Here is a 17,921-nt window from a genome sequence, read left to right on the forward strand (position 1 = left end):
TTTCTTTGAATGATGGAGGTGAAGAAGGGTCTGTTTCTAGTGTATCAGCAGTATTATAATCCCAAAGAGATGAGGTATGAGTTAGCAAACATTGTTTTAGAGGCTTTCCACTAATGCTGTCAATCAGTCTAAGGCTTTGAGGTCTAAGGGGTTAGGGAGAGAATATTATCCCATAGCTCATTGAGGGTGCTAAGTCAGGAGGGAGATTGGCAGAATCCATCAATGATTGTGCTGATACACAAGAAACAGAGAAGCAGGCTATAGAAGTAACATGAGTAAGTCTGACAAATATAACTTTCCATCTCTCCCTGAATCTTGACCTCCTGATTAGCACAGGCTTTCTGATCCTGAATCATTGTTCAAGTAATTATTTTTCCTTCTCTCATTTGATTATGTCACTCTGTAGAGATATCCTGGTGGGCACCAGTCCTAGGATGTTTCAGTTTATACTTGGTTGTCTCTGAACTTTGAACTTGGCTTTTCTTTGAACCCCATCTCCTCCCACTTAGATGGGAACATTTCCCTACTTAAGGGATTCCCGATCATTGGCATGTATTAGCCATTTAACTTCTATGAGCTTCAGTTTCCTCATCTATAAAATGACTTCTAAGATCCCATCTAGCTCTAAATCAATAGTTATTCCCATGGATTCTACTGACATCAAGAGTCAAGAATTTTAAATCACTTGGATTTGTTTTCATAGTTATTCTTTTCAAGTACTGCATTGTGTTAAAAACAAGTTTCCCTATTAACATTTCACATGTTGGGACAAAATGGAAAATTTTAGGAATGAATTAAAGGTCAAATTCAGGAAAATAACTTCTCTTTCTATTTTTTTGTCTCTCTCTTTTAGAAATTCCATTTTTAATTTAAAAGGGAAACAACTTCTACTTGAGACAGAAAAGAAAAGTGAGAAAACCACATGGAAGACTCACAGGATTTAAATGAACAATCTGTAAGTCCTAATTAAAAATAATTTTATTTTAAAAAGTTGCTATAAATTTGCTAATAGTCTTATTCTGTATTAATGTGAGAAGAAATAGTTGTTTTCTCTCTATCAATATTCTATGTATATTTCAATATGTTTGTGTGTGTATATATACATGCACACATATATATGGTGTGGCTATCATAACAGAATTATTTAGGATGACAATGCTATGGAATACCTTTGATGACTGGGATTCAGTTTCTATTTGTCTCCCATTATGAAAGACTTATTTGAATATTCATCTGTAACTCACAAAATTATGAAGAAGAACACTGAGCATTCAAGAAAACACTGGATAATTGGATAATAACTGAATTTTGACATGTTGTACTTGTCTGAAATAATTACATACAGTTTTCAAACTATGAAACTTTGAGATGGATAAAGACAGTATATTTTATATTAGAATGATGATTCAAAAATTTTAGGAATGGCAATAATAATCTTCCTATCATTTTTCTAAATTTCCAGGATCATATTTCATACAAGCTGGGAAGCTCATTGGAGAATATATTAGTTTTTGTGTGTGTGTGTACTAGGTTCTGATTTCTGCAAGGAAAATTTTTCTAGTGCCTTATTTAGCTGGGAAGTTCTGCCATTCTTTACATTTCCCACTTGTCATCTTTGATCATGGAGTAGCTTTGAAGTCTAACACAGAAATTGTAAGTCAGAATTAGTTTGCTCATTGGAATAGTGCATTAGGAGTGGTGGAAGTGTTGGAGCAATTGCCCTATGCTCGTGTCCATCGAATGTTACCTCACTGTGCAGATAGGAGTAGTTACATCCCCAGGAATGAAACATTAATGTCCTCTATTTTGATTTATACAAATGAATGTAACCATCTCCATTCACTTGGATAATCAGTAACAAACTGAATTGCCCCATCAGGAATTTCACAAGTATACAGGAAATTCACCAAAAGAATATATCTTAGGTTTACAATGGAGTCAATTTTTTTAGAAAATCCTCAGAATTTTGAGATGAATATGAGTCAGGGAACAATCTACACAAGTATAGTCTTTCTTTATGCTTTCCTTTAAAAACTCTCATAAGATTTTATAGAGATGAGTTTCCTTGGCTGTGGGGAAAATCTCATGGTATTTAAGGTACTTTGTTCATTCATATTAAAGCACAAAATGGATCAGAAAAAAACTTGGTTTTCATGCTAATGTCAGAAAATAGGGATAACACATTCACTGTGTGTTCTTATGAGACCACAAAAAAGTTTTTCTCCAATGAATTGTGAAGGTTATTTTTAACAAGGAAGAAAGTATGTATACATATACACATGCATATGTCTGCATGTATATATACACATATATACAAGAATGTTTATATATGCACATGTGAATATATATGTACTCAGATATAGATCCATACATACACATACCTTCATGTGTGCATAAACATGTATATGTGTATATGTACATATAGGATAAGTAGATTTTTTTTCTATTTTTCACTTCAGGTGTTGATATGACAGTCTAATCTCAACAACATACTACTAACTATGTATATGTATGTATGTATGTATGATAATAAAAGGTAGATAGGCACATAGTTATATATATGTATGATAATAAAATATAGAGAGATACATAATCACAGTAACTGTGTCTTCTGATCCCTATAGTATAGTACATAATACCCATGCAGGAATTGTCACTCAGGACTAGGATGATTCTGACAAGACTTTAGAAGTCATACCTATGTCTGAGGATTCATTTGGTATCTGAGATTAGAGCAGACAGTAGTTCAGGTCCAGGGAGTCAGGAAAAGTATGAGAGATCATGTTAATTTACAAGAGCCAGTTTTAAGGCTGGAGGATTGTCCACTAGTACAGCGATGGGTATTCTTATCAAGTTCAGGATGTCTTTCCCTTCTGATTTGACAAGGGATGGAGGTGAGAAAATTACTGGGAAGTTCTTTTACCAGCTCATCTTCCTTGTACTACTTATGAAATTGTTCTGGTCAGTTCTTTCTATCACTTTAATACTTTGTCAGTTATTTTCCATATTTTATATATTCTACCACAGAGCTGAATGGAGGTTTGATGCATGATTGGTTTTTTTTAGCTCAATTGAGATTAGCATGATTATGGTGGGGCTAGTGTTTGTCAAACTAGGCAATACCTACATACCTAAATATTCAGACTTATGACCTCACCATTGCTTTCAAGTCTTCACAGAAGATCACTCGATGATCAACTTGACTCCCTCAACCCCAACTCCATTGTTAAATTGGCACTGAATATAAGAGGAGTAAAGGAGAGGGAGAAACTTTGGGAAGAGAAAGAAAGGAAAGCAAATAAAAAAACAAAAAACTTTTCCTATCTCCCACTCAAATATCTCTACCTAGAAGTTAAACTGATATTGAAACCCATGGTGAGTTGTTGTAAAGGCTTCCTTTTCATTTGCAATTTCTTTTCAGTGAAAGGAAGTTTCAAATGATGTTAGAGATGGCATATTCAATATGACCATTCCTTTTGAAAGTCATCAGGAAGCTTGAAACTCATGTTAGGTGATAATGGTTTAACATTCAGGTTGGGTGCTCTAGAATGACTTCTAAAGTCTCTTAAAGTTCCAAGTATTTATGAAATGCAAACATAATAAATCATGAGTTCCTATGATTTTATAAGGATGTTTGTAATGATATTTGATCAAGAAGTTACCATACAAACTCAAAAAGTGCATAAGAAGTGAGCTTTCTTATTGGAATGATTTACATAAGAAATAGCTTGAAATATTTCAATATTCAATCATATTTGAAATCCTCAGAAAAAAGAAAACCACGAATATTGATTAAAGTTTTTTTAAGCAGTTTGAAAGTAGAGTTAAAATAAATTGAGCAATGGGAAGAAAGGAAGTTCACTCATATTCAAATTATTCTGTTTTAAAATTAATTTTCATGATAGCTGTGTTGCATTTATAGTCAACAATATATCCAACAACCACATCTTAGAATGGTAATGGAAAGAGCATTGGATTTGGAGAAAAAGAACTTCTGTTACTTATCTGGGTCTCAGTTTTCTTATTTGGACTATTTCTCTGAAGTTTCTTCCAGTTCTTAATCCCATGAGTCTATGACTCTTAGCACCTGCAACTTGAAGGGTTTTCTGAACAAGCTGTTTTGTATAAGGTAACATGGGCAAGATTCTTACACTCTTTGGACTTCATTTTTTTACTGTAAGAGGAAGGGGCAAAAATCCCTTCCAATACCAACATTTCATGTTTCTATAAGGTAAATCAGTTACCAAGTAAATATATTCAATGTCGTATATTGGATCATTGACTTTAGAACTCATGTGCATGTAGGAAAATACATTTTTAAAATGAACAGCTACTGCTACTTATTTAACAGTACATGCTAATGTAAAACTGTCCCTGCATACAAACTAGTTTTACAGGATTTAATTCAGTTTTCAGAAAAAGCATATGTTCCAATGCTAAACTTGGAGACTAGAGAAATGGATTCAATTATTGCTCAAGATACTTGATGATGATCTTCATCATCAAGTTAATTTATTTCTTTGAACCTCAGTTTTTTTTCTGAAAAATGAGGATAAGCATCCATGTTCTACTTACTGTATAGATTTGTTGGAAAGAAATCTCTGTAAACATTATGTGAAATTAATAATTATTATTACTGTAGTTTATTGTTGATATTTGCCTACGTGATGCTTAAATAAATAGTTATCTATTTTTGCTTTGCAATTTTTGCTTTGTTGTGAAATAGGTAGATAGGAATAGTTAAATCAGTTCTTTGATTAAACCAGTGATTGCCATGCAGCAAGTTAGTGTAAGGGATCCATGAATCCATATGCACACCAAGCAAAATCATATTGATTCTTGCTTATCTCACACAAAATTTACTTATCCAGTATGATAAGTAGCCAAACAAACCTTCCGAAGTCTAAATTAAAAAATCATAATATTTCATAATTATTTTAAAATGTATATATGATGTAATTAACAAAATATGTATCCATTTAAAAGTATGACTGAATGTATAGTAGCTTTTTATTGTAATATATTTGCTCAATTAGAAAGCAATAATACATCTACTATTATGTAGGAAGATTCTTAAATTTTAAAAAGGGGCCCTCATACTCAAAAATATTGGGAACCATTGTATTTGTCTATTACATATTTAGAATTATTCTTCATTTAAATACATTTTTAAATAAGACATCATCTACTCCTTTTAAATCCATCCCCATCCTAATCAGGTAGGAGATGATTATTAAAAAAAATATCTTATGAGGAGAATTTAATATTTTTAGGTTTTTAGCAGATTGAAGAAAATTGTTCAGTCGCAAGATACTTTGGTGCCTTGATACTAAGAAATGTTCAATACACTTCATGTAATAAAAACCAAATAATATACATTATTTACTTTACTTGATTATCTCGAGGTTTCCCTCCCATGCATTCCCCTCGCTCTCAGACTTTTCAAATTGCTTTTATGTTTTTGTCTTTTCAGAATGTAAGCTCCTTGAGGGCAGAGACTATTCTTTTTAAACTTAAATTTGTATTCCCAAGTGTTTACCATAGTGCCTGGCATATAGGGAATACTTAATAAATGCTTGTTACTGACATGACATGGTATGATACGTCATATAAATTAAGTTAAAAAAAAACTATTAAGTGATAACTATGTGCCAAGCCCAGAGAATAAATGGAAAAGCAAGATAGTCTCTACCTGCAGGAAGCTCATATTCTAAGTGAAGGGAATGTCACCTATAACATAGCAATATTAAACATGCCATTACTACCATCAATATCAATGGAATACTATAAGAAAAAAATGAAGGTCAAATGTATTTGCTCCCGTTATAGAGATAGTCAAGGATGGAATACAAAAGATAAGGGATTTTCTGTATTTGATAGGGTCTTCTAGGTATTTTTCATTGTCAATGACATTTCACTTAAATACAAAAGTATTTAAGAACAAGAATATTTCAAAGTCTTGTAAATTACATTCATAATTTTAAAAAGTCCAGCTTAACTATCAACATTTTATCAAGAAATAGCACACTCCAGATTATAATAATCATTGGGATGAACAAGTCCTGTAGTGTTAGGAAATTAGTACAAGAGAGACCAGTATTTAAACTCTGCAAATTGACAATTAACTATGTCCAAAATTGAGCAGTAAGAAGAAGAGAGGGTGGATTTTCCTTGGGCAATTATAGTCATTTTGATAACATCAAATTTCTCTCTTTTTACCAATATTTTTTTGCACAATTTGAACTAATACAGTGCTTATTGTAGTTGCAAAGAACCAAAAGGAAAGTAGGCATCTGCCTATTAATTGGGGAATGACCAAATATACTATAGTATCTGAATGTAATGGAAAACTTGGGGCTGTAAGAAATAATAGCTGTGAAGAATTCAAAGAAACTTAGGAAGACTTATTTGAACTGATACAGAGTCAAAGTAAGCATAAGTGTGTAACAATTTTTCTTTTTATTCATCAAACTGATTCCGATGACATAAAGGAAAATATCACTGAAAAAACCAGTGCTTTTATCAATGTAATAACTAATAGCAACTGTAGGCAAGTAAGAGTGTGGCATACCTTTTGCTTCTTGGTAGTGAGAAGTGGGACTATAGGTAAAGAATAAAGCATACACGTGTGGTTGTGTCCAATGTTCTGATTTGCTTTGATGATTGTACTTTTTTTACATGAGATCTTAAATGGTGGGAGAGGGTAGTCATTGAAAAGTAACTGGTTTAAAAAAGTACTGGAGGGGAGTATATTTCTGTTATTTCTTTTAAATAGAGCATTGGGGAGAAGTTTTACAGATGTCAAGTGTGGTATGCACTTTCAGATGAGGTCACTATATTATTAGTTTTACTTAAATGTTTTATTTTGTTACAAGAGATCTCTCCCAAAGTGGAAGTAAGCTATAAATGTCTGTACAAAATATATTAATAAAACTTTAACAAATAAAAATTTTAAAGGATTATCAATAAAAGTTTTTTTAACTTGTTAGGGACCATGTGTAAATGGGTGAAAAATACTGAGTGGAAGAATGTTTTAAGAAAAGATTCTTTTTGTTTTTCCCAATCGCAACAAAATGATAGAAGTTAATAAATTGTAATTTGCAACAGATTTATAAGTGATAATGCATACAAAGGACATATGTAACACAATATAAAATGGTTTACTTAGTAAAATTCACTTAGTACAGTGTCATTTATTGGAAATTTTGAATTAATTTTAAAATACTGAGAATTTTCTGTCCTTTATTACAGAATTTCTGTTAAAGGAATGCAAGGAATTAGACTCTAATACCAAGATGAAAAAGCGTATAGTTTCTGTTCCCCCCCCCCAAAAAAAAGGTACTTAGATAAGGCCTACAGCCATGCTTCAATTCTCTATCAGACTCCTCATCAACTACCATGCCCCCTACCTGCTGCCCACCATTCCTTCCACTTCTGTAACTATAATCAAATCAACTCTGTTTTTGCACTTGTAAAGGTCATATCTATCTTCTGCCATGTTCTTGAAATTACTATCCCTGTTCTTTTTTTTTTCTTCTATCTATATTCAGACACCATCAATTCTATATCCCTGTATCTTTCCAAACCATATTTCTTCCTAACCACTATATTGTCTGCTATTTTAATGTGAACTTCTTGAGAGCAGGAACTGAAAGTTTGCTTTTATGTTCCCAGCACTTAGCACATGAACTATACCAGATCATTTTAAATACAGGCTTTCCCTTTAATTAACTAATCAATTGATCAAATAATTGATTATAGAAATAGAGTAAGATAATGTTAAAGAAAAGATCCAGGCAGTGCTCTCAGAAAATTTTAGGAGAGATGTGACACTTTCAGCTAGAAGAATTGAGGAAATCTTCATGGAAAAGATGGCAAATGGGGCAAATGTTGAAGGAAAAGAAAGATTTTGACAAGTCACAATGAGGAAGGAGAGAGTATATTTCAGGCATGGAATCACATGACACATTTTATGACTTTTATATATTTTTCTCCAGAGTTTCATGTGCTATTAGAAAGACAGTTTCTTCATTTAGATTAAACCTTGCAACTTGATGACTGTAATAGGAAAAAATGAATATACTATTAGTTTAATAGTCAGGAAAACAAAATACCTTTTCAATTCTATATTTGTCTATATCTCTAGAATTTAGCACTGTGCTTAGCACATTGTAGGTGCTTAATAAATTCTTATTGTTTGATTTCTGTATTTCTACTTTTTATTTTTAAGAAAAAACAAACATTTGGACCTCATAGTCTCTAGCTCTTCATTCATTGGAACGGAGTGTGGTACAGTGCAAAAGGATCAGACATCAAAGATCATCAGCTTGACTCCTTCCTCTGTGCCTTGCTACCAAGTCATTTAACCTCTTGGATGCTCAGTTTCCTCATTCATTAAAATGTAGGGTGGAGGTTGGACTTGATATTGTCCAAGAGCCTTTCTGACTCTTTATGATATGTGTTTTGTTGCCTTCATTATAACCACTGGCATATCCTTGCAATCTGAAACGTATCAAATCTGCTCTTCAGATCCTCAGGCATTGTATAGAATGATCTGTGCTATGAAGGTTCTGCTGTCATTTCCAAAGGGCCTGAAAATCACCTATGAGTTTGGATACTTTCACAGAGATGTGTTTGGTAATTCCATGAAAAACAAAGGATGAGTATTTTAGATAAGGGGTTGGGGATATAATTCTTTCCTAGAAAATGTAACTAGTTTTGCATTTGTTTTAGACAACACTAGAATTTTCTTTTGAAATGCATTTTCATGAAGATCAGGGGAAGAATCTGAATCATCATGGGCAATATGAACAGATAAATAATGTGGGTGCATAAATGTTTGTTAGTACTTGCCCTTGAAAGTGATATAGTGGATCAAAATATAAACCCACTTACCTGTCTATCCTAGCTCAGTGAATAGAGCTGTTTCCAAATTAAATTTGGTTCCATGTGAAATGGATATGCTCTGTCTTACAAAAAATAGGCATTATGAAGTTATGAACTTAAAACAGATTGCATTATTTTTCTGATTATTAAGTGATATATGGCAGCATTTAATCATTTAATACAACATTAATCTCTTGCCATCTGCAAGGCAATTTGTAGGCACAAAATACAGAGAAAAAAATTCTTTGCACTCAAGGATCTCCTTTTTAACTGGAAGGGCAGAGAGGAAGTGTAAGGAGGGTAGAATCTGGCATATACACACATACCCAAAGTATGAAGAGGAGAAACAAAGGAAAGATAAGACAGAGAGGATACCTGAAAAGGGACAGAGTAGAACTAGCTAGTGGGATCAGGGAATGTTGGTCAGAAAAGTTAACCTCTGAACTGAAATTTAAAGGAAGAGAAAGAATTCACAAGGCAAACAAGAGGAAGGAATGGATTTCAGGGGTAGGCAACAAGTTGTAGGAATACATGGAAACAGGAGAAATATTGGTTTTGGAGAAACTAGTGGATTGGTGAGATTGAAACATCATGAAAAGAAATAATGAGAAATCAGACCATAAACTGGACCTGTTTTTTGGGGGGGGCCTTAAATGCCAAGTTGTTACATTTATATCTCATCCTAGAGAGAAGAGGGTTTTAAGCAGAAATGGACAGCATTTTGCCTTAGCATAATTCTTTTAGCAGCTATTTTGATGGGTATATTGGAGCTGGGAGAGTCATGAGAAAGCTAATAACTGAGAACTGATGACATCATTGCAAATTGATGAAATCCTCCACTAAGCTTAGGGTAGTATATATGAAAAGAAGGATGTGGTTCAAGAAATGATACAGAGATAGAATTAACTGAATTTGGCCACTAATTAATTGGATATGGGTCAGGGGAGTGGCGATAGAAATGGAAGTCAAAGATGATTCCAAAGTTATGGGTCTGGTTGACTAAGAGAATGATGGTGGCCTCCACAGAGAGGTATTTGGTGTAAAGAGCATGAGACTTGGAGTCAGACATCTGCATTTGACGGTTAACTCTGGTACTAGTTGTGTGACCATGGGCAGAATACATCACGTCTACCTTACAGGGCTATTATGAGGATCAAATTTGAAAATGGCTTTAAGGTGCTTTAAAAACCTTAAAGCTTTATGTAAATGGCAATGTTATTAGGACATATGGAAGAGGAAGAAGTTTTAAGGGTGATGATTAGCTCAGGCTTTGACAAGTTTGGTTAAGGTACAGTGAAATATTTAGATGGTAATGTCCATCAAGCAACTGTAGATGTGGGGGTACTAGAATTTAGGAGAGAGATTAGGGTTGGATTATAGATTTTAAAATTATATACATAGGGGTGATATTTGAATCCCAGAAAGCAGATGAGATCATCAAGGGAGAGAATTTTCCATTGAATAGTGATCCCTTTGGGTGTATGAAATATATAATGTAACAAGTTCTCAGGAGCACATATATTGTACAGAGATTTACACATGGTTCAGTAAGGATGAAATATGAATGCACCTGCATTTTCTGGAGAATTTTCCACAGTCCTTGGATGGCTTAGACAATTTTGGTGCTACTGAGTGAATTTCATGGTTTTGCTCTTAATCTGGGAATATAGGCTTCATCCTATATATTTATTCCCCACTCACCCCTCCCCCAATAACTGTACATCATGCTCCAAACAATAATAGACTACATTCATATATAGCTTTATAGTTCCAAAGTACTTCACTTATCACATGTTATTCTCATAGAACTTCTGTGAGGTGATTAAAATATTTTTGTCCCTTTTATAGAAAGATTGAGGTTCAGAGGTTAAGTGATTTGCCCATGGTCATAAAACTAGTCAGTGGTTCAGCCTGGACTTGAACACAGGTTTTAGAACTTCAGTTATGCTTTTTCCTTATTGTTAATTCTATGTTGTCTCCTGTCTGTAAAAATAAACTAACTATAGTCCAAGTTGTGCAGATAGAAATACAATCAGTTTTTGTCATGCATGACTGGTCTTGAGAAACTGAAAAATACTGAAAAGATAGTTGGCAGTTGCTGTGTTCAGTGAAGGGTTTAGATTATGTGGAAAATATTTTCAATTCAACCCTAGTATAGTAATGCTAATTAAATCAGTGGCTCTCCAACTGTATGCATAACTGGTTTTATAAAATGTATATGACAGCTCAATTTGGGGTAGCTAAACAAAGAGTAAGTATTTTTAAAGATTGTGGATCTTGGAGAGAAAAAATAACTGTGGTGTACCTTGGAAAACAAGAGCCATTAGGACATTCTGACCGTAGTTTAAAAAAGATCCACAGGCTGACTAATAATAAATACCTTTGTTCAAGCTATTGTAATAAAACATAATGATCCCAATAGTTTGATACATAGTGTCATACCTTAAATGTCTGGCCAGGATATATTATGAAGTTGCTATGTTCATGAATTTAAAATAAATGAATTCTATTCTTGCATTTTGTCTTCCTATTCGAGTCATTTCTGCAACTGTTCTCACCTCCCTCAGCTTGACCTTTTCTTGTGACAAAGAAAAATAGCAAAGCAAAATCATCTAGTTCTAGTTGTGACTTATTTTAGTAAAAGGTTTGGAAAGCATGCAGTTTTTATAGGTAGCTTCAATTGTGGTTATTGATTTCATCTCTGCTTGGGTGAAAATGGGAGGTCACCAAAGAGGAGAGTTGTGCAGACACTGAAGACTTGTTCAGTTCTGGGTTTTATCTTTCAAGTGCAAACGGATCCATGGATTCTCATAGATGAAGGATTTTAGTCAATCAACAAATATTTATTGAATTCTCTGTTGCTTCGTTACTGTTGCAGGATCACTTTGCTAAGTTCTGTTGGTATGGCATGTTTCTTTCCTTGATGAAATTTACAGTCTAGGTGAGGGGGAAAAAAGCAATAAACAGATGAAAAAATATTATTTGTATCTAGTAATAACATTTGATTATACATGTATATTACTCTGATTCGTAATGTGCTTCGCATGCAAAACTTCTTTTGTGATAATAGTTAAATAACACTATAACATTAAGTAGCAAATATGCAATACATAACAAGAGAGTATTGATGAAGGAGTAGCATACATAAAACATAGTCAAAGGATCTCAGAGTCAGAAGGGGCGTTGAACACCTCCTAGTCTAGTCTAGACCAAAATGGAAACCTCCTCTTTAATGTACACATTGAGTGATTATCCACAACCTCCACCTCAACATCCCTAGTGTTGCAGAATTCATGACCCTTTTTGGCAGCCCATTCTACAACCAAATAAGTCTGTTAGGAACTTTTTCCTCATATCCAGCCAAAATCTGCCTATTGTCCTGTCTTCAGCTTCTATTGATTACTCCTAGTTTCTCTCTGGGGATAAGTAAAGGAGGTTTAATCTCTTTTCCATATGATTAACCTTCATATACGTAAAGGTAGTTACGGTGGCTCCTCTTCCTTCTCCCAACCCCCAAATATTCCCTTCTCCAGGCTACACATTCTTAGTTTATTAAGTACACCCCTGCATGGTAGGATTTGATGTTTCCATGCCAGTTTATTTATCCTGCTCTCTTCTTATTATGACTTGCCCGTGACCTCAAAATATGGCACATTGAATTTAAGATAATAATCTGGATTTATTCTGATCAGAGTGGTTTACAATGGGATTAATAGCTTTCTTATTCTACCTATTAAGCTTATATTAGTCTATCCTAAACTTAGGTTAGTTATTTTGGCTGCCATTTCAAATTGTTGTCATATTAAAAGTAAAGCACATTAAAATCTCCAGGTATTTCTCATACGAATTATTTTCTAGTTCCTTTTCTGCCTTCCTATATTTGTGCATTTTTAAGATCACAGATGTAAGACTTTATCTTCCATATTACCTTTGTGTTAGTTTTGGTCCATAGTTTTAGTGGGCCAAGATCTTTTCAGATTCAGATTCTATTATTCATCACAGTTACTGCCCCTCCTATGTCTGTGTCATCTAAAGGTGAGATGATGATGATGATGATGATGATGATGATGATGATAGTGTTAGATGATATTTATGTATTTCTTTTAAGATTTCCAAAGCCCTTTACATATATTATTTCATCTGGTCCTCACACCAATCTTGTGAGAAGGGTTCTATTTTTATTCCCAATTTACAGAAGACAAAATTGATAAATATACCATCCATTCTTTTGTCAAAGTAATTAATAAAAATGTTGGGAACAGAATAGGGCTAAAGACAGGGAAGACATCCTTCCAACCTTTGACACCACTTTGTTAATCACTAGTTATTAGGAAGAATTGTTTAACCAGTTCTGAATCTGCTTCCCTACCATTTTCCATCTTGTCTGGAAGAATACAATTAAATGTACCAATAAATACCTGACTGAAATCCAGGTGTACTATGTCTATCGAATTTCCCATATCTACCATTCTAATACCCATACAGCAAGGCATAGTAGATGGAATGCTGAACTTTGAGTTAATAATATGTGTTTGAATTCTATCTTAGAGATTTACCACCTATGTGTTCCCTGGTCAAGTTACTTAACTTCTCTGAACCTCAGTTTCTTCATCTGTAAAAATGAGGATAGCAATACCTGTCCTCAAGGGAAATAAAATATATAAATAACTTTGCTAATTTAAAAGTATTATATAAATATGAGAGATTATTAATATGAGAGCTGCTAAGTGTGTGAAACCTTAATACTGATCCAGCAAGTTAGGTTCATTCTAAGTGAAATTATATCACTGGTTCCCAAAGGAACTGGTATATTTCACCATAGTATCTTGCCCTTACCTGAGCCAGAGAATACAGCAAATGGCTCTGTCAAATCACAGGGGTTGTCCAAAGTCTCAATGGACAGCCAGAGTCCTGCAATGTCATTCAACAATAGAAATAGATCTACTCTGACAGCAATGTAGAAGGTAAGGAGAGAGTGGGTGGTGGACAACAAGGTGGAATTGAAGTTTGAGGTAAGTTATCGTTTATGCACACTAGGTAATCAGAGAAGAATAAAAAATAAGCAAGAAGTAAAAATATAAATTATTTTCTGTTTTTGCAAAAATGTTCACATGTTCTGAACCATGAAACAGTTTATTGGCACTGACAGCTTATCTTTTACCAATAAAAAATGAAAAGAAAATATAAACACAATGTGGTTTTTCTTAAGTAAAATGCTGTTCATTGTTTTTTGGGGAAAGTTGTGCTTACCTTTTTCTGTGCTTAATATCTGTCCAAAAAAAAGGGAGCAACTAAACACAGACAAAATTGTTACATTCCATATGTCAGAACTGGCCTTACAAAGGTGTAGGTGGTCACCAATATGGCATTGTAAAGATTTCCTTTCTACCACTAGGGCTTCTCATAATGTTTCAAGTTTCATCAGATTGGATAAGTATTTAGTCTTCTTTTATACTGCATTTACCTCCTAGAAAAAAGACACAAAAATTATTGACCCTTATTAGAAATAATCAGATAGATTTCTTCCATGATAGAAGAGTTCAGGTTTACAAGGGAACATTGGGCACATGCAGGGCAGGAGGTCCAGTGAAGGAAGGCAAGGAGCCAATGAAAGAAGTTTGGTGTGGAGTTGGGGAAGAAAGTGACAAGGATAAACTTTTCCTATTTCATTTACTTCACAATTTTCCTGAAGGCCAACCTTAGCATACACAGAATGTGAACTGTTCCATTTTTCTTCTTTCTCATACTTCAGGAAAGGATAGAACATTAGCATTTTAGTATTTTTATTTCTTTTCTTTTAATTTTTTAGTTTAGTCTGTTGGTATTTGCTCACCAAAAATACCATGTCAAATAATGAAAATTAAACACAAGTATGGATCCTATCAGGACAAGCAGATTGTTTGTTTTATTCTGTTTCCCATCATTAAACCCAAAGATTCAGAACCATGTGGCTGTGCTAAACATGTGGTTTCACCGTACATAATAATCCATTCAGTCTCATTTTAGGAGACCATGTTTGGTTTATGATTATTGAATAGACCCATGTTTGAAATTACCTTCAATTTAAGTTCTTCTGCATTGAACCCTGAGAAAAAACTATCTTCAAATATAATTTTCTTGAGATTTGGGAAACATAAATCAACTGTCCCTAAATCTCACTGAATTGTTGTTCATTTGCAGGAGTGCCTGAAATCATTCTTGAGCCAGTGCTAGGCTTAAGAGGCAGCTCCAGCGAGGGTGTTAAGAACTTTTCTTTGTTTGTTTGCTTTTTATCTTAGTTATTATTTACTGCTCAATCAGCATTAACAGAAGAAAAATAATTTGGCTGCTAACTTACTAGTTTAGGATTTCAAAGGGCCTCATTGGAGGCTGATGTAATTTCATCCTCTGGATCTTTTATATAACAGAGTGCACATTTAGGTTAATTCATTATAACCTAGGATTAAACAATAAGTTGAAGTTGAATGGGACTAGAATCCAAAAGTTGTTTTTCAAAGTAATTACACACACACACACACACACACACACACACACACACATGTTTATTTATTTATTTTTGCAAAGCATACTAATGCTTTGGAGCAGAACAAAAATTATTTCCTGACATCCTGAGTATACCAATGACACATTTTTCTTTTGGACTGGAAGTTCTCTACTCACTGAAATTTTCCCTGAAGTTTTTCTTCAATTAACTGTCCTGTCTCTAAAGACATTTTCACTATCATTGCAAATATTTTTTTCTAAATTATTAGATGCTAATTAGTCCACTGATTTTAAAAATTGCAGTTCTAAAAGCCCTGATTTGGGATGCATATGGTTAGAATTTGTAGGCTAATTTTTTTCTTTAAAGGTATGCACTCTTAGGGTAGTTTTTACTTTGCAATCAAAGACTGTTTTGCTCAATTTAAATAGGGGAAAAGGCATGTGCAGCTTAAATGGGGGAAAGGGGAAATATGATAAAATAATCTAATGTAGATTTCGAGAGTAGTAAAGTGATTTAAATTGTTATTGGAAGAAAGCCTGAAAGATAGGAACTGGACCTGTCTTTTCATTGATATGAGATGCTATGAGGAGAGAAAACTCACTCTATCAATGCAGATTCATACCTTATCTGCCAATTATGCAGAGTGTCCGAAAAGTTTTAGTGCAGTTTAAAGCTTTAATAGCTTAAATATTTTTAAAAGCTCAAAGAGTTTTGAGACTTAATAGCTTGATTTTTTTAATCTTAAAGAGATTTGAGCTTTAATGACTTGAAACAATACTAACACTTTTGGTACACCCTCTATAAACTCACAGAGCTGCCTAGAGTACTGGAAGTTCAAGTGATTTGTCCAGGGTCATACAGGCAGACTGTATCAGAGGCAGAACTTCGACCCAGAACCTCCTTACTTCAAGGCTGCTGCTCAGTCTACTAAGCCATAATTCTCAGAATACAAAAGACTACTTGACATGAATCAGTGAATCAGCAAGCATTCCTTTATTAAGTGCCCACTATGTGCTAGGTATCGTGCTCAGTAGGCACTGGGGATGCAATGACAAAAGAAAAACAGTCTCCTGGAGCCCACATTTTACAAGAAGAGACAACATGTATAGCCATAAGTATATATACAGACTGCATCAAAATGGGTCCAGACTAATCTGTGGGGTGATGGCCAAGATTTTGGCAGCTATCGGAACAAAGAAAGCCTTCATGAGGAAGATGCTCTTTAGGCTGAGCCTTGGAAGGGGTCAGAGATCCCAAGATTCAGAGGTAAGAAGAAACATCCAGTTTAAAGGAACCGATATGGGACATGCGGTGTTGTGTGTGAGGAACTGCAGGAAGATCAGTTGGGTTGGGCTGTATCATATATGGTGGCAAGTAATGTTTATTGAGACATTATAAAGGTGTGAAGAGCTTCATATGACAACAAAGGAGGGATTTTTTATTTGTTTTTAAATTATGTTCTATAGGGAACATGGAGTCACTCAGACTTCCTGGATGTATGGTCGTATCTAAGCTTTAAGAAAATCATTTTAATTGCCTTATGGAGAACAGATTAGAAACCTGAGAGTCACAGAAACCCCTTAGGATGCTTTTACAAGATGGCAAACACCAAAATATGGTATCAATGATTTGCCACTTGATTAATGCTTAGGGACTCCTGGGACTCTTTGAGATATAAAATTTAGTCATCTTGGTACACATTCTCTAGGGATATCTTTGCTTCCAGTATTCTGTATTTTGTTTTACTTTATACGTATTTTCTGTGGAAGAGTATTTGTTTCCAAATTCACTCTGTGTACTTTGTTTTCCTGTTTATTGAGAATTCCTTCAGGGAGAGTATCTGGACATACATGCTGACTGATGCTAATATTTTTCACATCTCATATTAAGGTAGTTTAAAAAATTGGAAAAATTATACATTATTCTAAGAAAATATTTGGAAATTTTACAATCTCAATATTATAATCTTATTTTCAGGCTTATATCTTCTGAAATATTAGGATGAGAAAATCAGCAGTAGTATTCAAATAAAACTACCTATATCTTTACCCTGATATCATTTGTGATATTCAGTTGGATATTTATGTAAGGCTATAGATTTGTATGTAGAAAGGCACCTACTCTAGCCTCTTATTTCATAAATAAAACAGTGAGGCTCAGAGAAATAAAATTACTTGGATAAGGTCACACAGGTCAGAAGTAGCCTAGCTAATAATCATAATGAGATTCTCTGACTCCAAATCCAATTTTCTTTCCATTATTCCACATTGCTTCTAATTTTTTTATTGTCATAGAATGTGAACTCTTTTTGTTTGATCTACCCAGATGTAATTTTACTGAGCAGAGGGCATTCTCTAAAATTAAATTAATACCATCAATATCATCAGTATACATTTAATATATTTAAGTTATATTGCTCAACTTAAGTCAGGAACATATCATGGAAGGGGCATGTGAGATAATTAGTTTTGATTTTAAATTTATTACTTTCTAAGACATCTATTATTAATTGATTATCCCTTTCAAAGGCATGAGGGCTTTCTCAAGTGAA

General features: G+C 33.8%; 1 protein-coding gene across 8 annotated transcripts in view; it reads left to right on the top strand.

The window, feature by feature from the left end:
* Positions 1-17,921, top strand: part of EYA4 (EYA transcriptional coactivator and phosphatase 4) — a 315,711-nt gene that overhangs the window by 36,698 nt on the left and 261,092 nt on the right. For all 8 annotated transcript variants that reach the window (XM_072643383.1, XM_072643389.1, XM_072643385.1 and 5 more), the window contains one exon: positions 854-955. In XM_072643383.1, coding sequence (XP_072499484.1) covers positions 923-955 — 33 coding nt within the window. In that variant the 5' untranslated portion in view covers positions 854-922. The remainder of the gene's footprint in view (positions 1-853; positions 956-17,921) is intronic.

The sequence above is a fragment of the Notamacropus eugenii genome, chromosome 2 (assembly GCF_028372415.1).
Source record: "Notamacropus eugenii isolate mMacEug1 chromosome 2, mMacEug1.pri_v2, whole genome shotgun sequence".
NCBI classification, from domain to species: domain Eukaryota; kingdom Metazoa; phylum Chordata; class Mammalia; order Diprotodontia; family Macropodidae; genus Notamacropus; species Notamacropus eugenii.